We start from the raw sequence: 17371 nt of genomic DNA on the forward strand, positions 1-17371 counted from the left end.
TCCAATTTAATCTAATTTAATGAACAAATTATTTTACCATTTCTGTACTTCTGTAAGAATTGTGAAATTATGGTGAACTTAAATTCAATTTAGAGAATCGCATACTTTTTGAGCTATGCTGAAGAACAATGAACAAATTACATTGTCAATGATGTGTATGTATATATATATGTATATCTATAAATTAATCATGTGTATGTAAGTAACGTAGGAGCTAGTACTATTTATTAGATTTAATTAATTTTCTTTATTTTTTTGTACATAGCGTTTAGTTTGATATAAAAAGGAGAGTTCGTACAACTGTCTCTTCAATAGAACTGTAATGGTTTGTAATTAATATTACGCGAGCATAAGTAACAACTTTCGATAAATTTAAAATTAGTAATTAGTATAAACATTACCATTTTTTAAATTTCTCTGAACACTGGTATAGTCTCGGTACTTGGTCTTTCACAGCTTTAATTTAAAAACTTGTAATTTCATTTTCTATTTCCTTCTTCATGGCAACAAATAAATTTCAGTAAACGTATTACATCTTTATCACACAACACCAATTAAGTAGTCTTTAAATATTCTGTGTCCAATTATTACATTATTATTACTATAAATGAAGTTTCATTTTTTGTTTGCTCATAATCACTCCCGTAATTACGATTTTTATACTTAAAATATGTTTCATGATCATCGTGCAGATCGCACATAAAAATTGTTACATAACAACCATAGGAAACATATGATACAAACTGAAATACTTCTATTAAGAGTAATGGGGCGGCGGTATCGTCAAATCTTGCAATATAGTTAACTGTTCTTGTGTGAAATGTTGTGAATAACCACTTATCCCTCTCCATCCATCATAATGTGTCCTCTTAAAATCATCCAGTGTCTTTCTAATCGTTGTCTATAAAGAAATGAAACCGCATTATACAACGATTCGAAAGTATTATAAATTGATTACATATACTTACCGGTATCGGTTGTGGATCATTCATGAAAGGGCCGAGGAATTCGAAAATTGATGGAACGTAATCAGGAATATCGTACGGATGGGCTTGAATAAACGAACATAGTCCTAACACGGCTCCATGACGAATTCTTATAGCATCCGGTTTTAATTCCTTCCTTGCTGTCCCCTTCTGCTGGTTTAAGTTATCCTTTTTATACAATTTGGTTTTTGCTTTCTTCTTAAACTCCTCCTAAAAATTGTCAATTGAGTTAAATGCCATATAGAATCTCTACGTATAGAAGAAGTCTGACAATAAAATTATCCCGAGGCTGCTCACCAATAATTCTTCTTGGTTTGGTATAAACATACAATGCAATAATCCACTGAGACATTGGCCAGCGTTTTTTCTCACTTCAACGCGTTCATCTTCCAACAAATATACGACTGTATCCTTCACACAACTGACCCACGCGGAGTTACTTAAAAATATGCTGATATTATGAAATATCAACACTTGAAGGAATTGCAAACAAGTGGACTTCGTCCACCACGAAGCGTGCTTCGACATGCTCACTACTTTGTCCAAGACTATTGGCATATCGCACGACAGAGTAAGCCCTTGTGCAAGTAATGCTAGAGTATGTGTACATAATTTAGCTAATTCCTCATCTGTGTCGCTATTTTCAAGTTGACATATAATAGGAAATATTTTATAAAATTCCGGCTTTATACCACTCGGTGAACGGAGGACGGTATTTGAGATCCATTTGCAAACTGTCTTGAACAATCGAATCGCTATCTCATGGTCCTTCGCGTCTTTTTCGGTGTCCGGAGGAGAATCATTGAAGTTAACGTTTGCTACTTGAGCGGATAAAGAGTGTTCTTCCTTACTTGATACTAAAGCACTTTCGGTGACAAGAGTTTGCAATCTCGGTAGTATTTTATTTACTAAATCCTCAACTTTAGGTGTCCACTGATTACTTGAGGAATTTGGAAACCTGAAGTTCACGTTGAATACGCTCACTAATACGGAGCCCAATCTTCCCCTCACATTTTCGAAAGGACTTGCTAACAACCTATCTTCTGTACGTTCTAGCAGACGTCGCAATAATTGTATAACTCGCCACGATTGTTCATCGAGCGCCGCTTGTAAAATAAGCAAACGTCCACACTCGACGAAAGATGACTCCGAATCACCAAGATATGATTCTTCCATTAAGCATTCCAGTAACCAATGGTGTCTATTCGGGTCTCTGTGTCGTTGTGCGTTTGCAAAACACAGACCCCAATCCATTTGAGATTCAACCGTTATATTAGATATCGCTAGCCTTATAATTGGCAGCAGATTTTCCCACATTTCGCAAACCATGTGGAATGGCCAATGTTTAGAGCCTCGAATAATACCAGCGATTATCTCAGACGCGCATCTTTGGCTACCTTTCTGTTTGTCCTTAACTAGTTTGTACAAATGTGGTACAAAATGCTTCAAGTACACTATTCCATGGTTACGAAAAACACCTTTGAAAACTAAAAATTTAAGACCGTTAAATTTATCCACTTTCTCTTCGATACTGAACAACGTTATTAATTTCTCAATATTCTGTGGGTCATTGAAGAAGTGATCTACTTCTTTCTCGTGTTCCGTTAACTTTCGAACATTCGGATCTAAGCACGGTTGTTCGGACGACGGTGCGTATATTTCTATCTTCTTTGGCCACATGTAATATCCGGTATACGTGTTGTGAACGTATCTAGGTTCATCCCATTGTTCTGGGGTCAGAGGACGAGTTTCGTAATTATATTGTAACCAAGCGTTGTCTGATCTTAGCCCTGGTACCAACTTCTTGTACTGATCTTGCGAATCTTGTGATTCACTTATCTCTGGCAAACCAGGAGGATCGATAAGTACCTTCGGATTAAAAAATTATTACTTAGCGTGTAAATAATTCGTTATACTTTATTTCATAATTCAATGAATACTTTACTTTTGGATGTTTCCGTTTCAATTGTTTCAAAATGTATACGGCTACTCTAGTAGCTATTTGTCTTTCTTGCGCTGAGTCGTGTATCAATGCTCCCATGAAATAACGAATGACTTTCGGTGGATAGGTTTGTTCATGGTGGACTAAAATACGGATGAAAAACATCGCCATTATTCGATGTCTCCAGTGTAAATTCTTTTCCAGAAGAACGTTCAACAGTTCGTCTATCAAACCGGTGTAATAGACTAAGTTATTCTTTCCGACCTCTTTAAACGCTTCCAAGCCTTGTTCTATCTCATTCTCGGTTGGTAAAGAAATGTTTGGTCGCGGTTCAGTTGTCCATAATTTCGATGCAGCTTTTAAACAAGCTTCCGGTATTTCGTGTGAAATGGCAAACGTGGGAAAACGTTTATTCACAGTTTGCACTAAAATATCTTTCAGTCGCACCACAGATAATTTTTCGGATATCTTGGACAGTACTAAAGCTGGCCATAAAGATCGTAGCGTTTTCCAATCACATTTCATTATGATAGAATCTTCTGAAGAACTGAACAAAATATACAAAACGCCCTGTTTAAATAAGGTAAACAAATATTAAAACAAATTGAAATACATTTATTCTACGTAAAAGTATTATGTAAATTTTCTAATTTCTTTTACATAGAATTCTAGATATTATAAATATTAATAATTGTTTTCAATGTTACCTTATGCGCGTCATGATACTCCTCTGCGTCCTTTTTCAATATATTAATTATTTCTGGTACGATAAACGTATGAGAATAACTGAAATATCGAAGAGCATGAAATAGATGATATTGAGCCTCCTGTCGCACATCAGCGTATCTGCTGGTGGATAATGTAAAAAGTTGTAGCATAATCTCTTTATGAGTTTGCGTTAAGTTGTAACCTTGCGAACGTATACGCGCGTCGTGTTGAATGTCGGCGCATTGTAGTACAAACGGCTTTAATAATCCTTTACCTCCCACTAATTTATTTTTGAAAAGTTTGTTCGTAACTTTAAAATGCATGCGTCTTATGTCACAATCCTCGATACGATGTATCTCCCCCAATAAAAGTCTATTCCAAATCTAAAATTAAGAACTTTCACTCATTCGAATCGCCAACAGATTTCAAAGATATTACGTATAAGTACATACATCTACTAAAACTAGCAAACTTTTTGTATCGTCTTCTACATGCTTCAGTATTACTTTCTGAAACTTGTTCAAAAGGTCTGCGATAAAACGTCTTACGTTGCTACCATCTGGCATTACGATTTCTCGACGAACGCCAATCGTTGGTTTAAAGGACACAGACTTCAAAGATGATTTCATTAAAGTTAGTGGTTCCTCCTCCCATAATGGTAATACGGATTCACAACCTTGAACAATACTGTACACAATGTTCAAACTACTCAGCAGTTCATCCCTGAAATTATTCATCCATATAACATCCGATATAGTCTGTTAAAAATAATCAAATAACTGCTGACAGTAGTACAATAGCGAACCTTGTTAATGTTTTCCAGTCTTCACAATATTTCTGTAACTTACTTATTTCAGGCAATAGATACTTATAGAACATTTTCTTTAATACAGTCATTTCTTCTTCCCCGGGAATGTTCCATTCAACTTTCAAAGAATTAATATCCAATTTCTGGCCCCAATGTATAGCTTCAGAGGTCTCGAAACGATCTGGCGAAACTTGAGACAACGAATACATAATGGATCCCAACAAGGTGAAAGCCAAATTGTTTCCTTCTCTTGATTTTAAAACTAACACTCGATCAAGAACAGTAATCAATTGATCCATATATGGCAGCAGGTGTTTTCCACGACTGTCCACGAGAGCAGCTAGCAGTAACATGGCATACAAAAGACGATTGTCCAAATTCTCTTCTTTAGCAATGTCATTACTTTCGTCTGTCATATTCAGAATAGTTTCCGAAAGTAGTGGTAACAATGAACGCAAAGTTGCTTCTCCATTGACACGGGCGAATAATTTACATATCCATGCGGCCAATTGTCCAGCGACTTTAGTTTCAAGGATATGTTCACTTACAAACGCACGCAGATTGTGCAAAGCGCTTTCAAAAATCTTCTGATTAGTTTGGGTCAACACAATTGAACAGACTTCATAGAGTACAGTTTGAATAACTACCTCTATCTTGCTTTTGCTATTATCGCCGCTACTCTCTAGTCGAACTGATTCCAAAGAGGTGGCATCAATGATATAAAATACTTTATCAAAAAATTGTAAAATAAAGTCTTCGAATTTCGAGGTTGTCTCATAAATTAATGATTCCTCTTCGTCCATTGTTTTAGATGGATCAGGAGCTTCCGCAATTGGTATATAGGCAACGTAAAATGCAATTAGACGAAAAATTATGCAACATTTATCTGTGTCACTTGGATCAATACCAGGTAAAAGCGAAAATAATAATGGTAGAACTTGCGTTGGTCCTTCAGGATATGTATACCCTAAAACAAACATGCAATGAGGTCTTTCAAGACTGATAAACGATAATTTCTTTGATTATTACCTTTATTAACATTCCTAGATCCTTCAGTCATTGGTCCAGCTATAGCTTCCAAGTAGCTTAATGAGGTGTACAGCTTGTACGATTCTGTCGTAAGCGAGCCCAATACAGTAGATACATTCTCCAAAACATGGTGAATGACTAAACTGGGTCTCATAGCAGCAAGGTGACATAATATTTCGGAAACATTGCTGAAACCTGATTTGCTGAACATGGCCGTCATAGCTACCGGCATCATACTTTTGACGAACGCATCGACATCGCTGTCAGTTAATTTGTACTCGTCTGGTATAGGTGTTTCCCACGTTCGCTTAGGATAGCGTTCACTACATTAATAGAAAAGAATCTTGTAATTTCAAAGAAGGCATTGCATAAATGTATACTAAAGCGTTACGATAAGTACCTGCGCAAACGTCTAGTAAAGTGATACGAGAGCTTCATAAGGAGATCCTTTAACCTTGGCAGCCAATGACCAAAATTGGCTGGATGAAGGTATGTGTCTATTGTTTTTAAGAATTTTTCAAAATACATTTGTGCATTTGAACCATGTCCCTGAAATTATTAAACAACACATATAATCATATATTATAAACATTTGAAGGTTGAATATTATGAAAGTTTTCTGAATTTTTTATGTAATCTTACCAATACTGACACTATCCATACAGCCATATTATCTAGTTTGTGAAAACTGCATGTTTGCTGTTTATATGCTACTGGTAATCCCAAAGATCTCACAAATCTAGTGAACATTAATGGAATATATGGCTCCCAGTTTATGTAACCAATATTGTAGGAAGCCAGTCTTGCCATCAAATTCATCATTTCATTTTCCCATTTTGGTGCATTATTACAGGCTTCCCATAAAGACATGAATTCATGAAACCATAATTCATGTCCAATCGAATGGTGTTTAGGAAATAATTGCAATGGTAAAAACCATTCTAATAGCTCCATTTTCATTAACATTTGTGCACGATCAAGGGGATATAGTGTTGGTCTCAATTCATCTAATATCTCCTGCGTTGTGCTTAACTAACATAATGAATTAATCTCAGTCATTCTGCAAACTTATTTGAAACAAAATAATCACTTACAGGAAAATATGGTTTTGCAGCATGTATAAGTATGTTTATTGCATTTGTTAAGCCAGCAGGATAACGATACATCCCCAATGACGTCTGTGCACTTGATTGCATATGACAAGCTAATTTATAAAGAGGTTTCCATGGTAATTCTAGCTCTTCTGGTGATAATAGTGACTTTTTCCTAACAGAATTTGGATGACGATAACTTGTGTTTAAACCATTTAATAAGAACAATATAAAATCCATGTAAAACATACTGTAATAATGATATTAACACCAAAGAAGATCTACTCATTACATATGGTTCTAGATCTGGAATTGTAACTAATTCATATAATAATTTTATTAAAAGAATATGGTCTTCCTTACTGAACTTTAAGCCATATATCTTCATATACCTATAACAAAAGCAGACATATATTGTACCATAATATTGTCAAATTTATATAGATATAATTTTGCATTTGTTATCGAAACAGTAAGTAACTATACCTATTACAATTGCTCTAGATAGTCGTAGTTTCGAAAACATTTTATATTACGAGTAAAATAGCTACTTACTCGTACAACCTAGTGACCCAAATAAAACAACCAGGTTGCAATTCGCGAAGCATAATAGCTCGTCCTAAATTTCCTTTGATTTCGATAAAAAGGGCTTGTGAATCTGAGTCCAACTCATCCACATAGGGTAATAATTTGTTATATATAATTTCCTTTTGATAACGAATTTTACCACCTCTGTTGATCTCGTCCATGATTTCGTCTTTCTCCGAACAGCTGTCGCTGATCGTACCTACTTGTCTTTCACACATGATTACTCAGAACGTACTATTATGTACGTTTATTATACGTACTATTATATACTGTTATGAGCGAGCGATGTAGGTTAAATAGACGTGTCGCACAAAAGAACAGGCGATGTAATGAGATATCATTGACGTTGTTGAGTCAGCAACAACTTGCTTATTCGTCTTCATTTTTATCGAGTCATGTTTCGTACTTCGGTAGCCATATTTGATATGTTAACTTCCAAAGAATCGTACTAAGGGTGGGTCATCCAATACACCGTTACTATACACACATAGAAAAAAAAACCTATATACGTATATTAGCTTGCAGAGATTTATGTTATTTATTTATTTATTTATGTTTAGGCACTTCAATATCGAAGTAAGCAGTGCCGGAATGGAGTATTCTATTTTAGTAAAGTCCAATCTATGTTTCAGCGATGTCCAAAATGTCAAACTTTACTTTGCGTGGAGGAATTTCTAATATTTCACAGCATAGTGTCAATCTCGCAAGCATGCGAGAAGAATATCGATTGCGAACATATCGATGTTCTCCCACTATCGATAACTAGAAAAAAGATCGACTTTACGCATCGTAAATTTCATACATAACAGTTATCTGCTGTTATGCATAGCACGATGTACAGTAACTTCTCCCCACTTGTCCTTCGGCTTGTAAACATAAATGAAAAATTTGCAAAAAGGAGATATGATTATTCAACTCTTATGGCTTGTTTTTATAGTTACCGATTGTCAACAAGTAAAACAAAAAAAAAAGAGACACAAGGCTCGAATAATCGTATTTCCATTTTTGTTTATAAACAGAAGGACAATTGGGGAGAATTTACTGTGCATATTAGATATAATAGTAAATATTTCTGTAAAATATACAAGGTGCAATCATGCATAAGCGCCGAATCTACGTAAAAAGATATGTTAAGAATATAAAATAATTTTTTTTTACTCAAAACTCCGTCTTTGAGAAGAAGCAAGTTAACACGTTAAGCGCCACGCTAATTTTTAGGGGGGGGGGGGGCGTCAGGTAACGCGCACGCGTAGAATAGCTGGTACTGTAGGGCCAATGTTTCTTCTCGCAGTAGAAGATAAGAAAATAAGTTCTCATGTTACATGCTATCAACTAGAGCGGTTGACGCGGCCTAAACGGAGAGTCTAGTGTCATATATGGCTGACTTGGCGCTCAACGTGTTAATAAAATAATACATACTACTGAATAGAAATGAAGTGGCGCGTCTCATCATGACATATTAATTCTACTTATCGCCATGCTAGAAAGCCATGATAACGCGTATTTTTCAGTTTTCTTAACAATTGAACCTTAAATGAAAAAATATTATTCTTTTCATTCGACTTATTTTTCTATATAGAATCAACCCCTACAGGGTTGTACCACTAGTTATATGAAAGTTTGTATATCCTGCGACGTAATTGCTATTACTATACATGCATATGTGTGGCGGACATTTCAAACTATACATACATGCCAATTTATTTCATTCATGTTATATTTATGGAGGTTTTCTTTTAAAAAACTGTTCAGAAATTAGTTTTTACTAAATTTGTTTATTCAGTTGTTGATTGTCGATGTATTTACTTACATTTCTAAGTAACAAAATTAGACATGTTTTCTTTTTGTATAAATCAAAAAGTTTTATCACTACCAAATTACCAGTTTCCACTATTACATAAAATAGTATCGCACTTAGATATAACAGAGCTTAAATTTTATTATTTCTTGCATAAAAAGAAGAATGTATGTCATTAATACACCTAATTGTCATGAATAAAATGAACTTATCACATAATAAGGCTTAATCATAAGTGTATCACGTCGCGTATATTTTCAATCAATATTTAGTTCAATTTTTGTAATTTTGCAGTATTAAAAAATTAAACAGTATAGCCATGCTTAAATAGAAATGGATTAATATTTTCAGAAGTATTATATTTTGATGGAAATTAATAATATAAGTAAGATTATATTTGATCATTTTTATTACGGCATCTGTTTAATTAACAGATTAAGAAAACATCTACACTTTTTCATATTTACAATACTTTAAAAAATAATCATTTATATTTAAGCATGGAATCAGTATATAAAGAGAACTAAAATATTTTGAATAGAACCCTAAATAAATCTATGTTTCTTATAAAGCATTGTTAGTATCATCATCCTTGTCTTCGTCATAACCATATACGCTTTTGTAGTGATCCAAGCTCATATCCCCTTTGTTGTCCTGTTCAATTTCAGATTTTATTTTCTGATAAGCAATGGTAAATCCTCTCCCAGTACTAATTTTCTTTGCTTTCTCAAGGGAAGCAGCCATTTGCAAGTTTATACATTTTTCTTTCTCTTTGTTTACATATTGAGAAATATTATTATGTTTTTTATCTGTTTCTCTAGACTTCTCACAACTTTTGACATCATTTCTGGTCATATTAATTTTTTTCTTGCTGGTACTTTCTTGATTGCTACGTGAGGAATTACTATTTTTGTCACTAAAAGTATTATTTGCGCTATTTTCTTTATGCCCTTCTTGCGAAGAGCTGTTACTTGTTGAGGACACATTTTCCTTAAGTAAAGTGCTATCCTTCTCCAAATCGATCTCTTTTAATTTGGAAACTAGGTCTCCTATGCAGATGTCATTATCACTATGATTCTGGCTCTGTTTCAAAGATATTAATTTAGCAACATTCTTAGGAATTCGTAATGGTGCTTCTGATGTCTATTAGAATTGAAAACGAATCGCGTTAGTAACTAATATGAAAATATTAAAAAAATCAAATATTTAAGTACACTTACTACTGTTTGTTTCTGTGTGAAACTACTATCATCAACAGTATTATTGTGTTTATTTTCAATCTTTGCTATTCTTTCTCTTTCAGAACGTTTAAACTGTTTCTTCTTGGACTTTGACAAGCCAACTACTGTTCTCAATACATTCTTAGATTCAGCGACAGCTACTGGATTATATGTTGGATTATTCTAAAAATAATTAAATAATTTTATGAATCCTTTTATTACGTTTTGTGGCAATGAAGTATAATTGTATGGAAAACAAGAAAATATTGCAATAGCATTTTGATTACTTACACCAGACCAGTCTTCGTCTACGATTACATCAGTCTGTGCATTGCACGCATCTTCTAAAGATACTGTTCCAACTTGTTGCTCTGCTTCTAATGACATTTGAAAACACTTCACATTTCCACTACTTACACATGTTAATACATGGCGCTATAATAATGAAACATTAATGTTAAAATTGAAAATTTTATAATGATAAAAATTTGTATTATGTTTATGGAGGACAGACTTCAAATTCTTCTGGATTCAACACATGTGTAGCATCGAAGGGACACGTAACTTTAATATCTGCAGGATAACTTTTGCGACACTTGAGTATGTGTCTCTGAATTCTGCCCTCTATAATCCGATGGGATTCATTGAATGGACAACGAATATAAGCCCCAAAAGCATTCATTTTTCTAAACATAAAATAAAATATAATGCAATCAATATATACTTTACAACCTAGAAGCAACCCTATAAGCCCCAAAAGCATTCATTTTTCTAAACATAAAATAAAATATAATGCAATCAATATATACTTTACAACCTAGAATGTTACATATATAATAACTGCTATTAATATATTCTATAATATTAAGAAGACGATTTTTTTCTGTTTGTAGTAAATATTCATAGAACTCATAGAACTTCTTGTTGTTTGTTGTCAAAATACTGAATCTATATACTTTATAATATAGACGATTATAGATATTGATTATATAAATATAGGTGATTACTGCTAATTGACGTAAATATTTACAATGATATATAATCCGCAAATCAAACGATTTTCGATAAATAGCAATTGTTTCAATATGTTCTAATTACGCAATGTGTTCCACTTGATTTTAGTTCACAATAAAAACGACAAAGTTTTGCATATGACAAAAGATAGATGTTTCTGTATGTATTTGTATACATATGTATGTTATTATCGTATGCAACATTATGCCGCATCAACAACGTTTTTATTGTTGTACATATAAACAAACACCGAGACTGTAATATTTGAAACATGATATCAAGAAATGGTTACAATATTTGATTTTAAATAACTTTCAAACTTTTAAACTTATTGCGAATGAAACAAAAATAAATTATGTGGCAGAATGTAAATTGTTATTTTAAAAATTGTATTTTCTGAAATAGAAAGCTTGCCCGTATAAGATAACTAATTTAGTTTGCACTTTCATTAACTATTTATTTTCATCTTGCAAATTTTCTACTTGCCCACTTTAACAATAAGACGTGTTGGGTGGGATTTGGGGAGTTTTGACTGGTTCGGATGCCCGTGGAACACAAAAGTGCTCTGCTTGTGTAGGGCTTGTAAAAATTAACTAGTTGCACAAAAATCGTCTTTAAAACTTGATTTCCTGGATAAACGATGTTATCTCCAAGCCTTCAAAGTAAAGTCTGTCCGTATTTTCCCGAGGAATTGAGTTTCTTCCTCCGTTCCCTCTGGTTTTTCCTCTCTTGTCCAATACGAAAATCGGGGTCCTCTAGCTGGATGCTGATTGGAGTCTGATGGATCCGCATGTGGATGGGAGTGCGCGGGTGTCGAGCGCGCAGAGGCGAAAAGCCCGCCGAAACGAACGGTGTGGGGGTATGCCGCGCGCGAAGGATTTCGACTCGAAGACAGAGTGAGAGAGAGAGAGAGAGAGAGGTCACAGAGAGTTCCGAGAGGTCCCTATCTAAAGATTTACGACATCCTGTACTTGAGAGATCTGGGTTTGTTATTGTGACTCGTCTAGTTCATGTGAAATTGGAGAGGATCTTACAAGAGGCTACGTGACTTTTTCTATATTCCTCGATTAGTCTCGCCAAAAAAAAAGGCTCAACGAAGAATTTCGTGGGAACTCTCTCATTATCTCCTTACATATTCTCAGTTATCCCTCTCGGGCGATACTTTATCTCTATATAAATATACGATCTAAATTTGTATTTATATTCGAATTTCCCTCCTGTCGGCATCAACATAAGTTTATGATTTGCATAACTAGAGGCGCTATTTATAATTACGTTCGCGTGATCACGCAACAGGCGTGAAACCTTTATGCAATTGCCGTCTATGATGTCGCTTTCGTACATGGAGTATTCAATCTATAAAACATGTGATTTGAGTTGCACCACCACTATCTTGTAGAAGAGGCACACTTACACGTTTTCCTCGCGCAGTATGGCCCGCTCGATTCCAGTCGCAATCTGTTCAACCACGTTCGCTCAAAAAGGTTTTCTTTCATTTATAAACGAAATCGTCCGTAAATAATCGAAGATTCGCCATGGATGACGAATGGGGTATGATAAGATCTATATACGATTGTCTCAACTGATGCATTACCGTACTTCGATGCAAGGCAACGAAATGATTTTAACCTTCAACATTGCAGATGTCGTAGACGTTGATGCTAAATTCGACCTCGCTATCGGATCCAACAAGTGGGAGGGCGAAGATGAAGAGGAAGACGTGAAGGTACTATTTTAATGATTTTATAATATAGTTAAAATAATACAGTGTCGAAATTTCATTGGACAGCCAGTCGTTCATAGCGTGGTTAACCTTGCATGCTGTCGATTAACACGAGACCAGCACCACAACAGTTAATTATTGGCGAACAGGCTTGAAATTCGCTGTGACTGAAAGTGAATCGAAAATTTAAACAGACATTTAGACAAGAAAGTCGAAATCTTGTTACAATTTAATGATACATGATTTATAATTTTCAATTGTAAAGTGTAAATATTAAGTTTAACATGTGATTCAACAACTGACAGAATTGTGTGTGGGAACGATTGCGTTCATGTTTGAAGTAAAATAGTATTGGATTAAAGTTTAATTGATATAAATTTTAATCAATAAGTTACGTAGAAATGCTTGAAATATTTTTTCCTACCAGCACTGGACTTCAGAAGTTTTGATGACCAAATATGTTCTATATGTGCTTACCGTTCTTATAAAAGGAATTCATTCAACAGGATAGTTGGGAAGATGTCGAAGAAGAGAAGAAAGATGTAGAAAAACCTGCAGAATTACCTAAGGCCAAACCAAAGCCAAAGAAAGCTTTGGCGGAAAGGATTGAAGAGCGTGAGGTATTAAGAGTATTTAATTCAACATTAATGATCAATAATATTACTAATAATTAATTTTACTTTATATATATAAATTAATTATTAGTAATATATATAAGCTGTAAGATAGATTAATTTCTGCTATCTACTGAATACATTTTATTGTCTGCCTGTTATACAAGAATTTCATAATTTATTTAAGAAATTACTTTAGCATTTGCAAAATAACTTATATTTCTGTATCTGTGTAAATAATTATCTTTGTAATTGATTCAATTTAGTGGAATAAATAATCTCTAACAAATAAGCATTATAAAATTTTTATAGTAATATTTCCATTGTTTTGTATTGTAGAAGAAGGCAAGAGAAGAAGCAGAAAGGAAAGCAAAAGAAAAAGAAGAAGGTTTAACACCAGAGGAAAAGAGAGCAGAACAATTGAAACGTCAGAGGCTGCAAGAGGAAGAGGATCTACGACTTGCCATGGAGACATTTGGTTTGTCCAACCTTGTTGATTTTTCTCATCGCAAGCCGCACAGAACCGACAGGAAATGACTGCGTTAGAAACGTTTATGTATTAACTCTTTGCGCTCCTACTTTTATTTAAGCAAAATATTAATATCAGTTTTCAATGAATTCTATACATCTATAGTTACAAACATGAAAGTGACAAATTGAGAATAGTACTACTATGTCTATATAGACATTTATTACTCTTCTTCTTGGAGCATTGAATAATATGTATTAATTTTGTTGTTCTGTCAGAAATTTGATCTATTTGACTGACTCTACAGAATTACCAATAATATTGTAAGTTTGCATAAATGGACAAGTTGCTGAATATATAATGAAGGAAAGTGATATAATGAAATTTGTAAAATACAACTAGAATATAAATTTAAGTATAGATTTATCGTTATTTATTTGACTCAAAGTTTGTTAAATTTTATAATTTGAATTTATATTTAAATATTGCATATTATATTTCTTAAATTTGAAATACTTCTGAAGAGAATTGCAATCATGAAATCTTTTATCGAATCTCATATTATCTTTTAATGTTAAACTTTACTAAGCTGTAAATTGCTTTCAATTTACTCACACATCAAATTTGTTTCAATGATCACTACAAATTTTCTGAACATACAATGATCTCTCTTTTATAATTTTGAATTGATGAAATGTTCATATAGTTTAAGAAACTATTTATTGATGGACTCATTGGACTGCAAAGGGTTGATCCAATATTTATTGCCTGAAAACGAGTTCTCAATGGCTTAATAATTTTACGCTTTGTCTTTCAAAAACTAATGTAGGATATATCGATAAATATCGAGTATTATTGGTGTAAGAATCGTAACAATTATTTTGTACGTTTTAAATATATACATACTGATCAAAGTAATAAGTAACTATAATCGACATTAAATTTGTGACAGTTTTTTTTTGCTTTTTGAAGTACCGTATAAAGTATTTTTTTATGTAAATTTAAAATATAGTTGTAAGGATTCTATGAATTTATAAATAGCCTTTATATGCTCAAATATTATGCATACTTTTTAAATATTATATTACTATAAGAATTAAGAGAAGTTTTCGAAAAGTGTTTAAATTCAAGAGTATTATATTTTAAAAAATGAAGTCATTATTGCAGTTCAATAATTGCTTTAGCATTATCAAACTTCCAATATTTCCAAATTGCAATACATTGAAAAAGAATTGATTTGGCGCCAGGAACTGTACTAGAGACATAATGTATTTAATCAAAGTAATACAGTCTTCAAATAAAATATGAAATTGTTACTGTGCAAAAAAAAATAAACATTCCTCTGTCATGAAAAAAACGAATCAGACGTGTCTTATTTATCAACATTAATCTCCCGTACCGTTCCTGATGAATACATTATTTTAATGAAAACCAATATTAAGGATTCCGAAAAAAATGTTGTTGACAGATTTTTTATTAAAAATTTTTTACTACCTGGCAAAATTTATATATTTTAGAAATTAAATAAACGTACAAATAACACTGTTAATTATTATTATTGAGATCCAAGAGCTCACAGGAAAAAATACTTAATGTAATAATTAATTTGATTAATTGTGATCATTATTTCTTCTGTTAAAGGTATAGCTACTACTAATACCGAGGAAGGTGTGTTGAGCCTGGATACTACAGTGCCTGACACAAAAGAAGAGTTCGACCAGTATGGCATTGTACTTGCACAAAAAATAAATCAGTTTTCCAAGCATACTGAATTCCCTCCATTTGCAGAAGAACTTGTTAAAATAATCGCCCTCAATTGTAAGTACATTTTCATTTTTAATTAAATTTAATACATAATAGTTGATAATAATGTTCTATCTATATCAGTATAACAATATTTTTAGTCACATTCCAAGTAATAGTAAAAATATATACTGGAAATATAATATTCTTTTTATATATTCATTTTGTAAATTGGGTAACAAAAAGTTGTAATAATCGAGTACTTTCTTTGTTCACTGTTTTTCCATAAACGTGTAAACGGATATTCGTAACTTGGTTTTTAATTTACGTTTGTGCATTATTTTCAGTATCTTCAATAAATTTGAAGAAAGTGAAAACAATGATTGATAATCTGTTGATCGAAAAACAGAAGGTTGAAAAAGGCGACAAGTCGAGAAAGAACAAGGGCAAAGGAAAAGCGAAACTGCATATCGAAGGTGAAAATACTCTGTTAAGCGAATACGGCGACTATGTTTACGATGATTACAACGATTTCATGTAGCGACCTTTTCACCCCATATTCTTATTATTCCCCATCCCCTTTTCTAGTCGCCTAAATACACGCAGATGGTTATTAACATTTTTGCAGATTTTATATCCTTTATTCTCTCTTCTTCTCTTTCCCATTCTGTATACATAATATGAGCCCCTGACTTCGTAAATTACTATTGTTGGTTTATGGTTGCGATTTTGAAATGTTTTCCTTTAGAATTCCTTATTGTATACATACAGATATTATATATATATATTATATATACACAACGTATGTAGTAAAGATTAATGTATCAACTGATGGATATAAAAAGATATTAACACTTAAGTGTTAATATGCGTTTCAAGTACGAGTGACAGAATTTATTGATACTCACCGATTGATTAACGGTGTCAATAACCCCGAAAACTCAGCAATACTAGCAAGAACACTTAATTAAATTTACTTACGCGTTTATTGTATCAATGTATAAAACAATTTAAGTTTTGCGAACTGTTAAGAAAAAAAATTTGAGGCTGAAAAACACTGTAAACAGGCAGACACGAACAACGACCTTTACAACGCGAGAGTTGTGGAACAATTAAACTGTCGCATCGGTTTCGCCGAGATTCTAAGATTGAAGGATTTACACTTTTGAAATCTACTTCCTGCGCATGCGTAAACAATCGTCTTGGTGCGAGGAACTGTACATGGTGGTTCCTTATAGTTTTATGTATATTTACATATACGGCGCGTATGTTTGCGATATCTACCAATGTTTAAATAATACTACATGAAACAAAATAATGTACTTTATTATAAGAATTGTTGGAAATCCTTACCTAGTAAATATTAAGCGTAATTATTGAATAAGGTCATATGTAATTTAATTATACTTTATTAAGAAGCATTTTGGTACATATAATCTTTCACAGAAGGAATGCATAGTGAAAATTGAAAAAAAGTTTAGTTAAAAAGTTTCTTTCGAATATGGACGAAGTTTTTTTGTGTTTATATGTTTATCATCGAGTTTCTTAAAGTACAACAATAAAACTAAGACTCCCTTTTCTTTATTATAATAGAGTTAACAATCTTCTTTCTTTTCTAATAAATTGTATTTGTCAATA

General features: G+C 32.9%; 3 protein-coding genes across 6 annotated transcripts; 1 reads left to right on the forward strand and 2 right to left on the reverse strand.

Annotated features, from left to right (window-relative positions):
- Window positions 1–223: 223 nt before the first annotated feature.
- Window positions 224–7815, reverse strand: LOC144468781 (proteasome activator complex subunit 4A). The gene is made up of 13 exons (XM_078178487.1): window positions 7120–7815; window positions 6816–6956; window positions 6568–6739; window positions 6116–6505; window positions 5874–6022; window positions 5474–5796; window positions 4442–5411; window positions 4089–4359; window positions 3636–4019; window positions 2932–3498; window positions 1284–2855; window positions 969–1196; window positions 224–901 (listed from the first exon to the last, which is right to left on the reverse strand). The coding sequence occupies exons 1-13, from the start codon at window positions 7368–7370 to the stop codon at window positions 758–760; spliced, it is 5562 nt and encodes a 1853-aa protein (XP_078034613.1). The 5' UTR covers window positions 7371–7815; the 3' UTR covers window positions 224–757.
- Window positions 7816–8907: 1092 nt separating this feature from the next.
- On the reverse strand, window positions 8908–11846 carry LOC144469229 (uncharacterized). Of its 4 annotated transcripts, none has more exons than XM_078179250.1 (5): window positions 11671–11846; window positions 10685–10856; window positions 10462–10605; window positions 10171–10353; window positions 8908–10093 (listed from the first exon to the last, which is right to left on the reverse strand). In XM_078179250.1, exons 2-5 carry the CDS (start codon window positions 10850–10852, stop codon window positions 9515–9517), a joined length of 1074 nt encoding a protein of 357 aa, XP_078035376.1. In that variant the 5' UTR covers window positions 10853–10856; window positions 11671–11846; the 3' UTR covers window positions 8908–9514. The 4 variants fall into 4 exon arrangements, with proteins under 4 accessions (XP_078035376.1, XP_078035377.1, XP_078035374.1 ...); XM_078179251.1 differs by lacking the exon at window positions 11671–11846 and adding an exon at window positions 11269–11603; XM_078179248.1 differs by lacking the exon at window positions 11671–11846 and adding an exon at window positions 11201–11603 and having other exon boundaries at window positions 10685–10941.
- Window positions 11847–12562: 716 nt separating this feature from the next.
- Eif3j (eukaryotic translation initiation factor 3 subunit J) lies at window positions 12563–16614 on the forward strand. The gene is made up of 6 exons (XM_078180027.1): window positions 12563–12735; window positions 12828–12910; window positions 13414–13527; window positions 13861–13999; window positions 15632–15808; window positions 16081–16614. The coding sequence occupies exons 1-6, from the start codon at window positions 12720–12722 to the stop codon at window positions 16272–16274; spliced, it is 723 nt and encodes a 240-aa protein (XP_078036153.1). The 5' UTR covers window positions 12563–12719; the 3' UTR covers window positions 16275–16614.
- The last annotated feature ends 757 nt before the right edge of the window (window positions 16615–17371 follow it).

This window comes from Augochlora pura, chromosome 4 (genome assembly GCF_028453695.1).
Source record: "Augochlora pura isolate Apur16 chromosome 4, APUR_v2.2.1, whole genome shotgun sequence".
Taxonomy (NCBI): domain Eukaryota; kingdom Metazoa; phylum Arthropoda; class Insecta; order Hymenoptera; family Halictidae; genus Augochlora; species Augochlora pura.

Excerpts from the sequence above, each read along its gene's own strand:
- LOC144468781 (XM_078178487.1), bottom strand. The coding sequence starts at position 7,370 with ATGTGTGAAAGACAAGTAGGTACGATCAGCGACAGCTGTTCGGAGAAA. Across the intron at positions 4,360-4,441 it reads GACTGGAAAACATTAACAAG|GGATGAACTGCTGAGTAGTT; the intron begins GTTCGCTATTGT and ends GAATAATTTCAG. Across the intron at positions 2,856-2,931 it reads TGAAACGGAAACATCCAAAA|GTACTTATCGATCCTCCTGG; the intron begins GTAAAGTATTCA and ends TTTAATCCGAAG.
- LOC144469229 (XM_078179248.1), bottom strand. The coding sequence starts at position 10,933 with ATGCTTTTGGGGCTTATAGGGTTGCTTCTAGGTTGTAAAGTATATATT. Across the intron at positions 10,606-10,684 it reads TGAATCCAGAAGAATTTGAA|CGCCATGTATTAACATGTGT; the intron begins GTCTGTCCTCCA and ends TCATTATTATAG. Across the intron at positions 10,094-10,170 it reads TCACACAGAAACAAACAGTA|ACATCAGAAGCACCATTACG; the intron begins GTAAGTGTACTT and ends CAATTCTAATAG.
- Eif3j (XM_078180027.1), top strand. Across the intron at positions 12,911-13,413 it reads ATGAAGAGGAAGACGTGAAG|GATAGTTGGGAAGATGTCGA; the intron begins GTACTATTTTAA and ends TTCATTCAACAG. Across the intron at positions 13,528-13,860 it reads AAAGGATTGAAGAGCGTGAG|AAGAAGGCAAGAGAAGAAGC; the intron begins GTATTAAGAGTA and ends TTTGTATTGTAG.